The sequence below is a fragment of the Leucoraja erinacea genome, chromosome 13 (genome assembly GCF_028641065.1).
Source record: "Leucoraja erinacea ecotype New England chromosome 13, Leri_hhj_1, whole genome shotgun sequence".
In the NCBI taxonomy this organism is placed as follows: Eukaryota; Metazoa; Chordata; class Chondrichthyes; order Rajiformes; family Rajidae; genus Leucoraja; species Leucoraja erinaceus.
The window spans coordinates 25,722,162-25,740,500 of record NC_073389.1 but is presented as its reverse complement, the minus strand read 5'-3'; the positions used below and the strand labels follow the sequence as shown (position 1 = coordinate 25,740,500).

Here is an 18,339-nt window from a genome sequence, read left to right as displayed (position 1 = left end):
CAGTCAAAGCTGGGACCAGGGGAGTGTTCAGCACTGGGAACCTAAGCAGGTAAGCAGCTATGATCAGGGTAGAATAGGGGGCCAGGTGTAAGGCTGAGGGTTAGGAATGAGAGAAGGTATGCAAATGGATTCAGGGTCAGGATTAGTACCAGGCGTGCAGTGAGACCCAGGTTGGTCAACATGGGCCAAGTGTTTGAATATAATCTGATTTCTATACATGAATATACTAAGATCATTCATGTGCTGCATGTGTTGATCAGAGCCTGGGCTCTACTGTGGAATGTAATTAGGTATGTAATTTAGTCTAACCTTATTCCTAGCTAATCCAATTTAAAGCATATATATTGCATTCACGTGTAAGTTAAAAGACTCGCTACAGTATCCACCATATTGCACAATTTCAAGCTGAAAAATGCAAAAGCTTTGTACCAATGGGAGGGGGATACCCTGCCAAAGAGAATGCAGCAGCAAGTATTCTGCAATGATTTTATCTGCTTATACACCTATTCAAACCAGCCAGCCAGAATTAAAATAACCCTTACAAAATGTTATTCTAACTCAGCAAGTCAGGCAGCATCTGTGGAGGGAAAACACTTTGTGTTTTGCTCAAGATTCAAGCATCTGCAATTCCTTGTGTCTCAATGTTTTACTTTAGTTATGTCATGTGAATGTTTGGGGTGGAAGTTTAACCAGACAATCAGAATTATGGGGTGCGAGTTATTGCTTATAAAAAATCTAAAATAATGTAAACTGAGTAGGACTGAATAGAAGCAAAATATTACAGGTATAAAATAGGAAAATAAAATGGAACAGGAGACTGCAATCTCTGCTTTTATTGCTCTTTCAGGAACGATAATCAATCGTCATCGTATTCCTCTTCCACCTCCACATGATGATCAGTTTTACACAGTGGATCATTTCAATATCTGTCAAGAGATTGTGTTCTATTCAAAGACATTCATGATTGTGGACTGTGATCAATTTACGAGAAACTTTCTCTGGAAAATGGGTGTCAAACTGAACCCACCTGGCTGCATTCCTGAAGATCCATACATTTCAAAGCGTGAAAAAGTAAGGCTAACTTTTTATACAAGAAAAGAAAACATAGCCGCTATGTCAATGAATAATTTTCTGGTTTGAACATTATACCTTGTGTCCCAAACATTATTGTGCCCTGAAAGAGAATTGTGCCCTTGGAGAAAAATAGATCGGGTAGATGGACAGAGTCTCTTGCCCAGAGTAGGTGAATCGAGGAGCAGAGGACAGGTTTAATGTGAAGGGGAAAAGGTTTAATAGGAATCTGAGTGTTAACCCAATCACACAAAGGGTGGTGATTGCATGGAACAAGCTGCCAGAGGAGGTAGTTGAGACAGGGACTATCCCAACATTTAAGAAACAGTTAGACAGGTACTTTGATAGAACAGGTTTGGAGGGATATAGACCAAATGCGGGCAGGTGAGACTAGTTTAACCGGGACATGTTGGCCGGTGTGGGCAACTTGGGCCAAAGGGAATATTTGTACACTGTATCACTATGACTCTATGACTATGAGAAATAAACTGCAGATGCTCGTTTATACTGAAGATAGACACAAAGTGCTGGAGTACTTCAGCGGGTCAGGCAGCATCTCTGGAGAAAAGCATAGATGACGTTTTGGGTCGGGGTAAAGAAAGGAATGCATGCAAGGAAGTGTGGAGCTCATAATGGCCCATTGTTGGCTGGCAAAGAGGTGATAATGGGGGGATACAAGGATGTGAAAAATTGAACTAGTGGGACGAGTACGGTGAGGCAGGAGGGGAGTGAGGGAATGCAGGGGTTACTTGAAATTAGAAAAATCAACGTTCATACTGTTGTAAGCTGCCAATGCAACATATGAGGTGCTGTTCCTCCAATTTGCGTGAGGCCCAGGACAGAAAGGTGAGAATGGGAATGGGGAGTTAAAATGTTTGGAAATGGGACATCTGAAGACCAAGTGTAGGCTGGGTGATTGCTTCACTGAACGCTTCCATAATTATTGGGAAAATTATGATTCTGTTTCTCAATACTGAAATATTTTATTCATATAATTCTTTGTGTGAATGTATACAAAACCTCAAATAGTTCTTCAGAGTTTAAATTGAAGGTACTGGATTGAAATCTCACATTGACACATCTCTGTTTTTTCTTTTGCATAAATAGCGAAGAAAATTGAATTTTTTTTTAATTAATCCGCTGAAATGTTATTTCCTTTTGTAAATAAAGAAAACTCTGGTTTCCTTTCCTAAGCAAGTAAGATAATCTCTTGCAATAGAATTGACATAAAATCCTTTTTTTTTAATGTAAAGCCGTATCATCTGATGTTATAAAACAAGTTTTGCAAATGTTCCTGTTGCTGAAATAAAATAAGAAAATACTGGAGAGATTCTGCAAGTCTGGTTCCACCTCTGGATGGAGAAATCATTGAAGGTTTTGATAAAAGATCGTTGAGTATTAACTTTGAAACACTAACCGTGGTCAAGATATTGACCAAGGTAACCCTCTCTTCGCAGATGCTGCCTGGCCAGCTGAGTATTTCCAGCATTTTCCATTTTTAGTTAAAATTTCCAATATCTGAAATTGTTTCCTTTTTGTTTGCTCTTGAGTTTACTGGTTGTCCACTTTTACACGTTGATGAGCAATGGCGGTGAATTGCTCATCATTTTGAGGAGCTTTGTTAAAATTGCAATAATAAACTAAATCTACAGCAAATTGGGGAAAGGCCATTGACAATATGTTATTTTTCTCAGCTAGCTTTCCTCTATGCTATAATTGAATGGACCAGATCATTCAAGCATCCAGTTTATGTATATCCTAGTTTGAGACATAGCCAGCTGATTTGTATGTGTTCTATACATTTGCTCTGTTAAACTGTTGATAAGTGCAATGAACAGAAGCCAGGTTTATGCTGGATTATTTAGATGAATTGATTTGGCAGAAATAAAAATATATTGAAGGCTTTATACTTTGAGTTAGTAAATCATGCAGTTTAGGCAGATGCAAGATTTAACATAGATTTTGTCTGAAGTTAATGAAGTTGGAACGCTCAAGCAGCGTGATAATTAGTCTTTGGGTCGGGTGAATAGTATTGAGATGGCCAAAGTTCTGTTCCTAGTTGTGATTCCTGCATGTAGATGGAGTGTGCACAGCTATAAGATTCAGATTCAGATTCAGATTCAGATTCAATTTTAATTGTCATTGTCAGTGTACAGTACAGAGACAACGAAATGCATTTAGCATCTCCCTTGAAGAGCGACATAGCAAACGATTTGAATTTTAAAAAAAAAAAAGTGTCCGGGGGGGAGGGGGGGGGGGGGGGGTGGTGGTGATTGGCAGTCACCGAGGTACGTTGTTGAGTAGAGTGACAGCCGCCGGAAAGAAGCTGTTCCTCGACCTGCTGGTTCGGCAACGGAGAGACCTGTAGCGCCTCCCGGATGGTAGGAGGGTAAACAGTCCATGGTTGGGGTGAGAGCAGTCCTTGGCGATGCTGAGCGCCCTCCGCAGATAGCGCTTGCTTTGGACAGACTCAATGGAGGGGAGCGTGGAACCGGTGATGCGTTGGGCAATTTTCACCACCCTCTGCAATGCCTTCCGGTCGGAGACAGAGCAGTTGCCATACCATACTGTGATGCAGTTGGTAAGGATGCTCTTGATGGTGCAGCGGTAGAAGTTCACCAGGATCTGAGGAGACAGATGGACCTTCTTCAGTCTCCACAGGAAGAAGAGACGCTGATGAGCCTTCTTGATCAGAGTAGAGGTATTGTGGGTCCAAGAGAGGTCATCGGAGATGTTGACTCCCAGGAACCTGAAGCTAGAAACACGTTCCACCTCCGTCCCGTTAATGTGGATGGGGGTGTGCGTGCCGCCTCTGGACTTCCTGAAGTCTACAATGAGCTCCTTGGTCTTCTTGGAGTTAAGGGCCAGGTTGTTGTCAGCGCACCATTCTGCTAAGTGCTGGACCTCCTCCCTGTAGGCCAGCTCATCGTTGTTGCTGATGAGGCCAATCACCGTTGTGTCATCTGCATACTTGATGATGGTGTTAGTACCATGTACAGGTGTGCAGTCATAGGTGAAGAGGGAGTAGAGGAGGGGGCTCAGCACACAGCCCTGAGGAACGCCGGTGTTCAGGGTGAGGGTTGAAGAGGTGTGCTTGTCTAACCTCACAGACTGGGGTCTGTTGGTTAGAAAGTCCAGTATCCAGTTGCAGAGGGAGGGGTCGATGCCCAGGTTACCGAGTTTGGTGATCAGTTTTGATGGAATAATGGTGTTGAATGCTGAGCTGTAATCGATGAACAGCATTCTTGCATAAGTGTGCAGGTAAGGGGATCGTCGCTATTTTTCCCATTCTAGGGAGACACAGGGCGTCGCGGTGCGCCCGCGCCGCCGCCATTTTAGATTTCTATTGGCATCCCCCACATACCCTGTTAATACTTCACGTCAAAGTTCATGCATAAAATAATTATTTTATTGCAAAATGCCGGGAAATATTCAATACCGTACAAAAATGTCACAGCAATGCTGTTAATTTAGGAGAGGAAAGACAAACATCGGTAATTGAAGAGCAGATAGACTAACATAGGCTGGACCATTGTAGCAAAACACTATTTTAATCTCAGTGCACAATTTAAAAAAAAAGTAAGATATAGAAGATAGATAGCATAGATTGAATATATCTTTGAACACATGTAGGAAAGTTAATTCTGAAGAATCTTTATTATGGAGTTCCAGAGGACCTTTCTTGTTTTTTTTTAAATTAATCATGTTCCTTTTGTGTTTCTTGCAGATGGAGAAAAATATGCATCCTCTCCGCCCATATGAGAAAGTTGATACACTTAAGCAGTTCCTGGACCATGACACACATGTGTTGCGATTTTACTGCTATTGGGATGACAGAGACAATCAATTTGGAGACTTCAGGGAACTCGTTCTGCATTATTTCCTGTCAGATGACACAATTGAAATTAAAGAGGTTCTGCCCCCCAATTCTGGCAGAGATGCTGTTGGCGTGTTTCTCCACCGAAGCAAGCTACCAAAGGTATAAACATAGACAACAGACAATAGGTGCAGGAGTAGGCCATCCGGCCCTTCGAGCCATCAATGTGATCATGGCTGATCATCCCCAATTAATACCCCAATCTTGCCTTCTCCTCATAACCCCTGACTCAGCCATCTTTAAGATAGCTTGTTTACATAACTTGTTTACATAAAAACAAGTTCCGTATTGTCTCTAAACTCGTGTCAATTTCTTGTGCATTCTGCATGATTACATCAATATCCAGTCTGTACTCAATGAAATCATAGTAGTAGGCAAATAAATTGGACGGTGCTGGAAAATGGGCACAAGATTGCAATGGTGCACCTGGTTCAAGCTGCTTATAAACCTATTTATGTCTGTGCCAGGACAGAATGTTCACATCTGTGTACTGATAGATTTAGCCACTACTTCAAACTTTAAACCAAAAAAACGTGCAAAGTTGCTGATGAATTCGGCCATATTCTTTGACATTGAATGCAGCCATTTTGGCAGAGTTGATGGACAATCAACCATTTTACAGGTCAACTCTGAAGCCCCTGTCCCACTTAGGCGATTTTTTCGGTGACTACAGGCAACTAGGCTGTCGCCACATGGTCGCGGGGTGACGCCTGTATCAAGGCTGCCAACTATCACGCATTGAGAGTGTGACTCACGCATTTCGCCCAATTCTCACGCTCTGTCGTGAGAAATTCTGTGATCAACGAGAATTTCGAAACTAATACCAACTGCTTGTGTTGACAAGACAGCAGCATTCTTATTCTCTGTTATTCTCACGACCGACAACCGCCACACACCTCCAAAGCATGTCCCCATGCACATTTACATTAAAAGACACGGACCGGGCAGTGAATGCTATACAGTGTCACCCAGTGTAGCAAGTGAGGCCATGTCCTGCTCCAGGTGGCAGTCAGAATTTAAGGATTTGCGGGAAGCGGCTGACATGAGCGAGGCCAGCGTGTGGCAGTAGAGAGGTGTTCAGACGGAATGCACTGCCAGATGTGAGCAGGGAACTGAGGCCAGTTGTCCGTGATGTCCGGATCCCAATGCTCAGTGCTTCGTGTTTCGGAGTTGGCTAATGTTATTGATTTGTAATTAGCCTGAGTTGACAAAACCTTAATTTGTTAATCCGGAATATCCAGGGGGATGGGATAAGTGTAATATTAAAATGACATGCAAGGTGTCAGGCTGTCTGTCACAACATACAGCCCCGATAACCCATTATTTCATCAGTTAAATATTGGGAAGGTAGCACTATTGTCATTTGCCACTCAACTATTATGTTTGTTTACCTCACTGACTATTTCTAACCCCTCCCCAATTCCTTTGACAGGTTGAATAGAAATGTCCCCAATCTCGTTGTTTTATTAATTGAACACATAGATGAACATCCTCAAGGAGTGTAATCAGATGAAAACTGATTCAGATGCGATGTTTAAGAGCTTGTTCAAAGAAGGGGCATATTTTAAAGGAGTGACAGAGATACTTGCAGGGGAATGTGTGAGGTTATTATTTGTCTTTAGTTTTAGCTTGAACCAGGACATCTGAAGATTCAAAGTTTGATATGGTAATTGTACTGATATTGACTCCAACCAACCACGTAATGAATATCATCCATTCCGGAGGTTTTATTTTTCTGATGCCATTTAAACTTCACTTGGATTTCAATCACTTCAATGCAAAAGTAATTGGGAATGGGGAGCATTGAAACAAAAGTCTGCCCTCGGTACATATTAACTGTAATGTGTGCATGTTGGTAGGTGCAATCAAAACAAAGATCTTTTTTTTATCATTGTTGTGTTATGAGTACCACAGAAAATATTATGTTCTCTCAAGATCACATTAAATAGAATGTTATTGCTTAAATATACATTATTGGACTTTGCATTTCGGAAAAGTCCCAGCTGAGAAGAAGACGGCAAAATACCGAAAATATTGCGGGTGAAAATGACTTCAGGACAGTTTGTTAGGAAAATAAATGAAATGGTAACAGAATACTTATACAGCTGAGTGAGTACAATTTTATGGATGAGAAATTGTGTTCACCCAATTGATGACTTATTTGACAAAGTAACTAGCATGTTAGATAATATGGAAGCCAATGGATGTAGCAAATTTTGTTGTACAAAATTTGGTCCGTGAAGTGCCCCATAAAAGATTACCGCATTAGATAAGCACCTATGGACTTGAACGTAATAGATTAAGTCCAGGGGGTCAGATATGGGGCTTTATGTGTGGGCCAGATATATTGTCAGAGCAGAGGGGCTAGGAGCAAGGCCAAGTGTGCATCCAGAGTCAAGGTCTGGAAAAGTACTAGGTGTGCAGTCAAAGCTGGGACAATGGGAGTGTTCAGCAATGGGAACCTAAGCAGGTAAGCAGTTATGATCAGGGTAGAATAGGGGGCCAGGTCTAAGGCTAGACTCAATGTCAGGAATGAGAGAAGGTATGCAACTGGAGTCAGGATCAGGAGCAGTACCAGGTGTGCAGTGAGACCCAGGTTGGTCAACATGGGCCAAGTGCTTGATTATAATCTGATTTCCATACATGAATACACTAAGATCATTCATGTACTGCACCTGTTGATCAGAGCCTGGTTCTACTGTGAAATATAATTAGGAATGTAATTTGACCTAACCTTATTCATAGCTAATCCAATTTAAAGCATAAATGTTGTATTCAAGTGTAAGTTAAAAGACTCGCTAAAGTATGCCCAAGATTGCACAATTTCAAGCTGAAAAATACAAAAGCTCCGTACCATGGGAGGGGTGACACCCCCCTCCCACACCCTCCCTCGGGCTTGGTTGCTCGCAATTTCTCACTCCCAACTCTCACCCAATGTTGGCATCCCCGCCTGTATGGTCATGAGTAATCTCCTCAAGTCACCTAAGGAGTCGTAATGTTTTTCTGTTCGCTGCTGGATTTTGAAATGTTCAAAACTTTTTGACGACTGTGGGCTTGTCGCTGCTTGTATTCTCCTGTTGTGCTGTCACCGGTTGTCACCAGGATGAGGCAGGTTGTCGCCATGTGTTATTGGTTGTCGCCGGGTGCTGACTTTGGTGAATTCCATTGACGACTACCTATGTCAACCGGCGACAGGTACCGGTGACTGAATTATCTTCATTTGTCTTCAGTTGTCGCCGACAGGGTCGTTGCTTGTCATAGCTTGTCGCGGGTGGACGGAGGTTGACTTTGGTTGTCGCGTGTGTGGTCGTAGGTTGTCGTAGGTGTGGTCGTAGGTGGCCGTCCTAATGGGTCGCCGGTTGCCGGTAGCTTGTCGTAGACATTGTCGTAGGGGGTGGTCCAGTCGCTGCTTTGTCGGCAACCTGCTACGACTGTGACAGTCGCCGAAAAAATCACCTAAGTGGGACAGGCCCTTTAGATTACCCATTTAAAATCTCATCAGAGTCCTGCAGAGATTATGTGTTTTCACTTTCTTGCCTGGAGGCCGTCATTATTTCTCAACAGCATGTCCAACATCTAGACTAGCCAGCTGTTGAAGCTAGCCTGCTGCACCAGTAGCCAGCTTGCAACTCTGAAAAGACAGACGCAGTGTGGGGTTTGTAAACTGTTAGGAGTGAACACATTGGTGAATGGTGAATACATTGGTGATTGTGACTTTCTTTAGCAGCCATGGCATGGCATAGGAGTGAAACAGGTGCCATGCTTTACCAATTCTTCTCCTCTCCCTTTCGTTGAGATGGGGCAAGAAGGAGAATTGCCCTCTATCTACTAAAACATTTCAAGGTACATTCTGCAAAGGCTGCATGAGGACATTGTTGAAGAGATGAAATCCAATAACAAGCATTGTTGTCCTGGATGCACTGCTGAAACATTAAATAGCCTTTCAAGTGTGGTCAAAATCAAATGCAATATCCACATTCATCTATAGCTCAGTTCACTAGATGGCCATTACTTACCATAAATAATGTCTCTCAAAAGGACTTAGAAGGTAGAATGGTGGTGCAGTGGTTAAATCACTGCACTTGTCTTGTGAAATTCATTGCAATAATCATGCAGAGTCATGAGTTCAAATGCTATCGTAGCTGCAAGTACAAACTCTGTACAGAGAGCATCCGTAGTCGGGATCAAAGCTGGGCCTCTGGTGCTTTAAGGCAGCAACTCTACCACTGCACCACCATGCTGCCCTATAAATTAGAATTGATTAAAGTTTGTTCTTCTTATTGAGTCCACACACAAGATTAGAAATTGTTCGGCCAGAGCTGAACACACTTCTTGGCATCTGCATACAATGGTGTCTGTCTTGTCGCTTCTTGTGCTTCTTGTGCGTGGTGGTGGTAGGATTGGTGGAAACAGGGCCGCGACGTGAATGCTCTTTCCTTGACCCCATTAAAGTTTGTTGAAGTAGCGGCTAACTCCATCAGTACATAGATGGAAATTATGCATCCAATGGCCAATACCCCTTTCTTTGTAACCCAAGGAATAACTACCTAACACTAGTGTGCAATCGGTTGCTTAGCCCGTTGCCTTCATGCCTCTGGATAAAAGTATTCAGCAGGGAATGAAGAATGTGACAGCAGTAAAGAATCTGCATGTGGCTGTTCATAGAATTACTCTGCTATCCTTTCTTGGTACCACATCATTCATGATCTCAATGTGGCCACTCCAGGCAAGAGCTACTGAAAATCAACCTCCACTGCTTTGTCCTACTCCACTCCATATGGGCAGCTTTCCACTAGATATTGTGCAGCTCAAAAACAAATACTAAGTTGGAGTTTTGCAGTGAGCTTAAAGTCCTGAACTTCAAATTTGTTAATTGACCAAAAACTGTGCTGTTAGACTGAAGGCATTGGTGAATTCCATCATCATAAGACCATTAGGCACAGGAGCAGAACTAGTCCATTTGGCCCATGGAGTCTGCTCCATCTTTCGATCATGCCTGATCTATTTTTCCCTCTCAAGCCCATTCTCCTGCTTTCTCCCTGTTTCCTTTGACACCATTACTAATCCGGAACCTATCAATCTCCGGTTTATAAATACCTAATGACTTGGCCTTCACAGCTGTCTGTGGCAATAAATTCCACAGATTCACCATCACTGTCAGTTGGCTCCCAGCATATGTTCCATGGTTTCTCCATGCACCTTTATTGTTGGAGAATGGTTTTGTACAATTGAAATGGGAGCTTTGTTTAGTGTAAAATCTATCCTCTCACATGGGGTTTGATCCTGACAGGTGATGTAGTTTGCAGACCGTGTGGGTTTTCTCCCAGGTGCTCCGGTTTCTTCGCTCATCCAAAGATGTGCTGGTTTGTAGGTTAATTTTCTTCTGTAAATTTTCCCTAGTGTGTAGAATAGAACTAGTGTACAGATGATCATTGGACGGCGCTGACTGAGTGGGCTGGAGGATGTATTTCCACATTGTATCTCTAAATTAAATCTCAGTTCTGGAATGGAGGTAACAGCTCCGGCAGGAAACTTGTAAGAGGTGTGGTGTAGTGTTGTGGTGAGAAAAATTGAAGAAGTTGTTGGAGCCGTAAAGGGCCGGCCCCACATAGGTGGTTTTTTTCGGCGACTATTACAGTCATAGCAGGTCACCGAAAAAGCAGCTACTGGACTCCCCACGACAATGTCTACGACAACCTACCACCTAGTCTACGTCAAGCTGCTTCAAGCTACCAACAACCGGCGACCCAATCATCGCGACTTAAGGGCCTGTCCCACTTAGGCGACTCTTTAGGCGACTGCCTAGGACTAGTTTTAATGGAATTCACCTAAGACACCTTTAGGACCTTTCTTTGATTGATTGTGTGCTGGGCAGAAAGACTGATGGGGAAACCCTACTTGGGACTAGGTTCCACAGGTTCCTACAGGTTCTTCCTCAGGATGGTTCACAGCTCAGCCAAGGGGGGGACGTTGCTCTTCTCTGGCCTCTTTGTACTGCTTCTTGAGGAACTTCAGCTCCTGCTGGATCTTGTGGATCTTTGCTGCTCTTTGGTTCATGGTGAAAGGTGTTCTGGCCGGCTTCTTCTCCACTGCTCCAAACCTTTCCACAGCCAGGCTGACGATGATTGTCGTCATTGTCCGCAGTCTTCGATCCATGCCCCCCTTCGCTGTTGCTTCTAGCACCTTGTTGACGTCCTCGCTGAACTGATGCCAGATTGTCGTCTTGCAGGCCTGTGGCCATTTGACTCGAAATTTCTCCGGAGGTCTGTTCTGAGAGACTAGTTATGCCACTTGGAGGCTTCGGGCTCTATGGGGTGCTTCCGGGCCCGGCTCCTCCTGCGTCTCACCAGGTTAAATACCTGTGTATTGTGACACTCCCTCTCCCTCCAAACACTTCATCCAGCTCTGGTGAATCTTCAGGCTTCGGCTGTTCTTACAGACCTTTCCACATCTGCATTTCTTACTCATAGTTGGTTGTCCATTGCCATTAGTCGTTACCCTTGATCCGTCAAATTGGGGTGCTCATCCTCCCCCATCTCGGGTACCCCTGGGGCTATTTTTCCATGAGTTGCACAAGTATCAATAGAAGCTATTTTTTTGCGTCAATGGCCATCCCCAGTTAAAATAGCGACTATGTTTTTCAGAAAAATAATGAAATCTGATTACTGTGGGGGATTAGGTGGAAACAGGACCTCCAACACCTACTTCTTCATGATGTTGTGTTCCAGACATTTGTTCCCCCCCCCCCCCTTAATTTTACAGGTTTCTGCCTTTCTTCATGGAAACATAGACCAACTATGTCACTAACTCCTCAAGTCTTCCATTACAACCATCTTCCAAAATCTCCATTACCTCTAAAATAAAAGGCTTTCATTTAACACAGGAATATTTGGAAGTGGCTGATGGTTTCTGGTACATTACCTCATGCAATTGGTATTAAGTTTGTAGGTATATTAACCCCGGTTTTCTGGTATTTCTTTGTCTGTCTGCTGCTAGAGTATTCAGTCGTAAAACTGTTGCCTCTGGGTCTCTAGGTCCACACCCGTCAGACGTTAAATTAAAGCTTTGTATGGTCGTAAGAATTTGTACTTTGTCTATCTTTTTAAGTGAACTTTTTCAGCAATGGCTACATCGACAGCTCAGCTCAGGGCTTATATGGAGTGCCGCGGTGCCCAGAGCACATGGGAGTGGTGGCCCAGCTCATCAGAGAAGCCAGAGAGAACAAGGGAGACCTGACAGTGCTCTGGTTTGACCTGGCCAATGCCTATGGCTCCATCCCGCACAAGCTGATCCAGACAGTCATGGCCATGCATCATGTGCCAGCAAAGTGGCAGATCTCATCCTGGTCTGTAGAAGGGTTTCAGCCCGAAACGTTGCCTATTTCATTCGCTCCATAGATGCTGCTGCATCGCTGAGTTTCTCCAGCACTTTTGTCAACCTTCATCCTGGACTATTACAACCAGTTCAGCATGAGAGTCTCAGCAGGGTCAGTAACATCAAAGTGGCACAGACTGGAGGATGAGACAATCACAGGCTGTACCATCTCTGTGATCCTTTTTGCCTTGGCGATGAACATGATTGTCAAGTCTGCTGAGCCAGAATGCCGGGGCCTTCGGACCAAGTCAGGAATGCGCCAACCACCAATCAGAGCCTTCATGGACGACCTGACTGTCAACACTGAGTCAGTGCCAGGAGATAGATGGATCCTGCAGGGGTTGAAGAAACTGATTGGATGGGCAAGGATGAGGTTTAAGCCAGGAAAATCAAGGTCAGTGGTGCTGAAGAAGGGCAGAGTCATGGACAGGTTCCGTTTCAGCATCGAACGGACACCAATCCCAACTGTCTCCAAAAGGCCAGTGAAGAGTCTTGGCATGGTGTTTAACAGCAGGCTGAAGGATACAGCGTCAGTTCAGGCAACCTGTCAGGAGCTTGGGAGCGGTGGAGAGGTCGGGGCTTCCCGGCAAGTTCAAGGCGTGGATTTACCAGCATGGTATCCTGCCAAGGATACTCTGGCCCTGCGTGTCTACGAAGTCCAAATCTCTATCGTCGAAAGATTGGAGAGGAAAGTCAGCAGCTTCCTCAGGAGGTGGCTGGCCCTGCCCAGGAGCCTTAGCAGCATCGCCCTTTACGGAAATAACATCAAGCTCCTGCTGTCCTTGGAGGAGGTTTAAGATGACTCGGGCCAGAGAGGTGATGCTCTACAGGGACTCCAGCGACCCCAAGGTGGCTCAGGCAGGGGTGGAGGTGAAAACTGGGAGGAAGTGGAGAGCCGGCGAAGCCATGCTTCAAGCGGAGTCTTGGATACGCCACAGAGCAGTGACTCGGGGAAGAGCTGGTCTGGGAATCTTCCCAACTCCCCAGTTTGATAAGGCCAAGGGGAAGTAGAAGTGCAGGCTGGTCCAGGAGGAAGTGAGGGCAGCAGTGGAGGAGGAGAGGTCTACCAGAGCGGTTGGCTTGAGGCAGCAGGGAGCCTGGACAAGGTGGGAGCAGGCCATGGACCGAACAGTCACATGGACTGAGCTCTGGCAAACTGAACCACGGCTTATTAAGTTCCCTGTCCAGGCAATGTACGATGTCCTACCCAGCCCATTGAACCTCTTCATCTGGGGCAAAGCGGAATCTCCGGATTGCCCACAATGCTCAGGCAAGGGGACATTGGAACACATCCTGAGCTGCTGCCCAAAGGCTCTTGGGCATAGCCAATATACTTGGCGTCACGACCAGGTTCCTAAACCCATTGCGGAAGCCATCAGCATGGAAATCAGCAGCTGCAGACGAGAATGCCCCACCACCCAGATGATCACCTTCGTGAAGGCCGGAGTGCAGCTGCCAAGAACCACAGCAGCCAGGAATCCGTCAGGAATCCTGGCAACTGCGCAGGATGGGCAGCTTTCTGTAGACCTGGTGAAACAGCTGAAGTTCCCACAGCACATTAATAATAATAATAATACATTTTATTTGTATAGCACTTTTCAAGGACTCAAAGTCGCTTTACATGGTGAGTCAAGAACAAAACAAAATAGAGCAGTAAGACAGAGATGCAAAGGGGAGGGGGACATGGGACTAAGGGTATGCAGAGGTGAAGAGATGGGTCTTGAGGCGGGACTGGAAGATGGTGAGGGACTCAGAAGTTCGGATCAATTGTGGGAGTGAGTTCCAGAGCCTGGGAGCTGCCCTGGAGAAGGCTCTGTCTCCAAAAGTGCAGAGGTTGGATTTCAGAATGGAGAGGAGACCGGCTGAAATGGATCTGAGGGACCGTGAGGGTTGGTAGGGGGAGAGGAGGTCAGTGAGATAAGGGGGGGCCAAGTGGTTGAGGGCTTTGTAGGTGAGGACCAGGATTTTGTAGATGATCCGGTGGGAAATGGGAAGCCAGTGAAGTTCTTTGAGGACTGGTGTGATGTGGTGCCAGGATTTGGTGTGGGTAATGAGTCGGGCGGCTGCGTTCTGGACCAGTTGGAGTCGGTTGATGTTGCTGGAATTAATGCCAAAGAGAAGAGAGTTACAGTAGTCCAGTCGGGAGGAGATGAAGGCATGGATGAGTCTTTCAGCAGCGGGGGGTGTGAGAGAGGGTCTGATTTTGGCAATGTTGCGGAGGTGAAAAAATGATGTTTTGACAACATGGCGGATGTGAGGCTCAAGGGAGAGGGTTGAGTCAAAGATCACGCCAAGGTTGCGGGCCTGAGGAGATGGGGAGACAGTGGTGCCGTCAATAGTGAGAGTGGGGTTGTTAATTTTGGTAAGTGTTGATTTGGAGCCAATGAGGAGAAATTCTGTTTTGTTACTGTTTAATTTAAGGAAGTTGACTTGCATCCAAGATTTAATGGCTGACAGGCAGCAGTTGATATGGGAGAGAGGGGGGTGTTGGGGGGGGACTTGGTGCCAAGGTAGATCTGGGTGTCATCAGCATAGCAATGGAAGTCCAGTTTGAAGTGACGGAGTATATGACCAAGGGGGAGGATGTAGATGATGAAGAGGAGGGGCCGAGTACGGAGCCTTGGGGAAAGCCTTGAGTGACAGTGGCAGTAGCAGAGGTGTGGTTGTGGAGAGAGATGAAGTGGGATCTGTTGGAAAGGTAGGAACGGAGCCAGCTGAGTGCAGAGCCTTCAATGCCACGGTCTTTGAGTCTGGTAAGCAGGATGTTATGGTTCACGGTATCGAAGGCCGCACTCAGGTCAAGGAGGATGAGGATGTTGAGGGAACCAGTGTCAGCAGAGGTGAGGAGGTTGTTGAGGACTTTGAAGAGAGCAGTTTCTGTGCTATGGAGGGGGCAAAATCCAAATTGGAGGAGTTCAAGTAGGTTATACACAAGGAGGTGGGAATGAAGTTGCGACGCAACGATACGCTCCAGGGTTTTTGAAAGAAAGGGGAGGTTTGAGATTGGGCGGTAGTTAATGAGAGAGGAGGGATCAAGACCAGGTTTCTTTAAGATTGGTGTGACAGCAGCAGTTTTGAAAGCAGAGGGGACAATTCCTTGGGACAATGAGGAGTTGAAGAGATTCATGAGGTAGGGGCAGAGAACGGGGAGGCAGGACTTCAGCAGGGGAGTGGGGAGAGGGTCGAGGGAGCAGGTAGCGGGTTTGGAAGAGCTAATGAGTTTGGAGATTTCAGTAGGGGTGACCAAGTCAAACTGGGCGAGGAAGCAGTGTGGAGGAGGGGTAAGGAGGTCAGTGGAGATGTTGAAAGGAGGGGCTTTGGTAGGTGGTGGAGTAGATGCTGAGGAGTTCGGTACAGGGGATAAAGATTGATAGATGGTGCTGATTTTATCAGCGAAAAAGTGGAGGAATGAGTTGCAGAGATCCGGAGTAGAGGTAGGGAGAGTGTTGGCTCGAGGCTTGAGGAGGTTGCCTACTGTGGAGAAGAGGGTTCTGTGGTTAAGGCAGGGGTCGGTGAATATGGAGGAGAGGTAGGCAGATTTTGCAGCAATGAGGGCATCTTTGTAGGGAGTGAGGTGGAGTTTGTAAGCTTCAAGGTGGACTGTGAGAGATGATTTCTTTGTGAGTCGTTCAAGTCGGCTACCAGTCTGTTTCAGCTTACGAAGTGCAGGTGTGTACCAAGGTGAAGATGTGTTAAAAGTTACGGTTCTTGTTTTGAGGGGGGCCAGAGTGTTAAGGGAGGTAGACAAGGTGGAGTTGAGATGGTTTGTGAGATCATCAGGTGAGATATGGGTTGAGTCCAGGGGGAGAGTGGTGGCGAGCAGGTCAGAGAGATGGTGGGGATCGATGGATTTTAGTTTACGGAAGGTAATTTCTTGGAGGAAGCGGGGGCGAGGTGTCGGAGAAGGGATGGTGAACCGTATAAGCTTATGATCAGAGAGGGGGAAGAGGCATGGATGGAGGTCGAGTACCGGTTGATTTGTGGAGCAGACCAGGTCAAGGATGTGACCTTTGTCATGGGTGGGAAAGGTGACGTGCTGAGTGAGAGAGAAGTTGTCAAGTAAAAAGTCGAATTCAGATGCGAGCTTGCAGGTGGGGGAGTCCATATGAATATTTAAGTCACCAAGTAGCAGCAGACATGGGGAGAGAGATGAGGCAAGTGTGAAGAGTTCAGTGACGTCAGATAGGAAGGAGGGGTTTGGTTTAGGTGGCCGGTTTACATTGCCACGACCACCCTGAGGCCAGACATCCTCCTGGTCTCAGAGGCGACCAAAAACATCATCTTGTTGGAACTGACAGTGCCGTGAGAGGACCATCTGGAGGAGGCCCACGGGAGGAAGAAGACCAAGTACGAAGAGCTGGTCATAGACTGCTGTAAGCAGGGCTGGAAGGCAAGGTGTATGCTCGAGGTTGGCTGCAGAGGTTTTGCAGGGCAATCGCTCTACAAAGCCTTGAATGCACTGGGCATCAACGGAATGGAGAGGAGAAGTGCCATCAAGAACACCACAGAGGCAGCGGAGAAAGCCTTGAGATGGCTCTGGATCAGGAGAGGAGGTCCATGGCGAGAGGCGGATGCCACCTGAACACATGTCGTGGTCTAATCAATCATGGCAGAGTCGCCTGGGCGAGGGTGTCTGATGTTGAAAGACCAGAAACACCCAATGACCCCACGTTACATTACTGATGATTTCAGGAACACCAAGAGATGTATTTTATCAATTAAACAATGTAACTCACAGCCTTTCATATTGTTAGCTTGCAGTAACAAAAATAAACTTATTGCTTTTGCAAAGACTACTTCTGAACATCCTGTGGGAAAAATAACTTTGTTATTGCAAATCTGAAAGATTCTAGCCCCTAATCACCTTTGTGCCATTGACATTATCTTCTTTATAACACTATTTTCTAGGTTTCTTAGGTACGTAACTATCACCTTATGGCAGAGCCACCTCTACTTACTTGTCAAGTTTCTTATTTTCTAATTAATAATTTAGGGAATGCCTTTACCTATCTTTAATTCACCAGCATTTCTCTTACTATTAGATTATTAATATTTTTTGCTCATTGCTATTTAGTTAGACCAGTTCTCTTGTGCGAATTGTATTTGTGAACTCAGAAGATCAGAAAAACAACATTTTATTTGTTTTCCCATTCTATTTTTGTTGGAAAGAATATTCCAGATCGATTATATCATCCTGGTGAAATTACAGACCAAACGCTTCTGAATACTTTTGGACCAGTGGGACGTGGAAGCCGCTTCATTCTGGATAGACTCAAGGTACCAGAGTCAATACTTAAAGACTCACCAACTACAATGTCTTTTAAAAGGTGCATGAATTATTCACATATTCTTATACAATTATAAATGTATTTTCTAGACTGGACATGTGTATCAAGAGTTCTACAAAGACTGCGACATAATGATTGGGTCAGTGATAAATGCTTGGGGACGGAAAGTAGTACTCTGTGACTGTGACGAATTCACCAAAGAATATTACCGGAATAAGTATGGTGTTGGTGAGTCGATTTTTGATTTCACGTTTATTTGCATTTATCTTTTCGAGCAACTATCCTGCACTACTTCTATTGGGAGTCAGTAGGCAGCCAACGTAATGTAATTATATCCTCATTCAACTGTCATAGTTGGGTAATTTAGTGAATGTTTGAACAACTATTTGTTATTTTACAACTGATATGTTTAGATATGCAATTATTCTTCTCAGCAACTTCACTCACCTTGATTATCAACGATCGCTGCATGAAATAGCCAACCCTGCTATCAGAACATAGAACAGTACAGCACAAAAACAGGCCCTTCAGCTGCAATGTCTGTGCTGAACATGATGCCAAGATCCTCACTTATCTGCCAGCACCATTCCCTGCATATCTATGAGCCCATCCAAAGTCTTTTAAATGCCACTAACATATCTGCTTTAACTACCACCCCCGGCAGTGCATTCCTAACACTCACAACCCTTTGTGTAAAATAACTTACCCCCCACATCTCCTTTAACGCTT

The 18,339-nt window shown here is 45.1% G+C and overlaps 1 protein-coding gene across 1 annotated transcript in view; it reads left to right on the top strand.

The window, feature by feature from the left end:
* The window catches only part of efhc2 (EF-hand domain (C-terminal) containing 2), a 61,377-nt gene that overhangs the window by 12,391 nt on the left and 30,647 nt on the right, over positions 1–18,339 (top strand). Inside the window, exons 4-7 of the mRNA XM_055644639.1 lie at positions 848–1,071; positions 4,799–5,050; positions 17,492–17,599; positions 17,700–17,838. Of these exons, the coding sequence (XP_055500614.1) occupies positions 848–1,071; positions 4,799–5,050; positions 17,492–17,599; positions 17,700–17,838 (723 nt within the window). The remainder of the gene's footprint in view (positions 1–847; positions 1,072–4,798; positions 5,051–17,491; positions 17,600–17,699; positions 17,839–18,339) is intronic.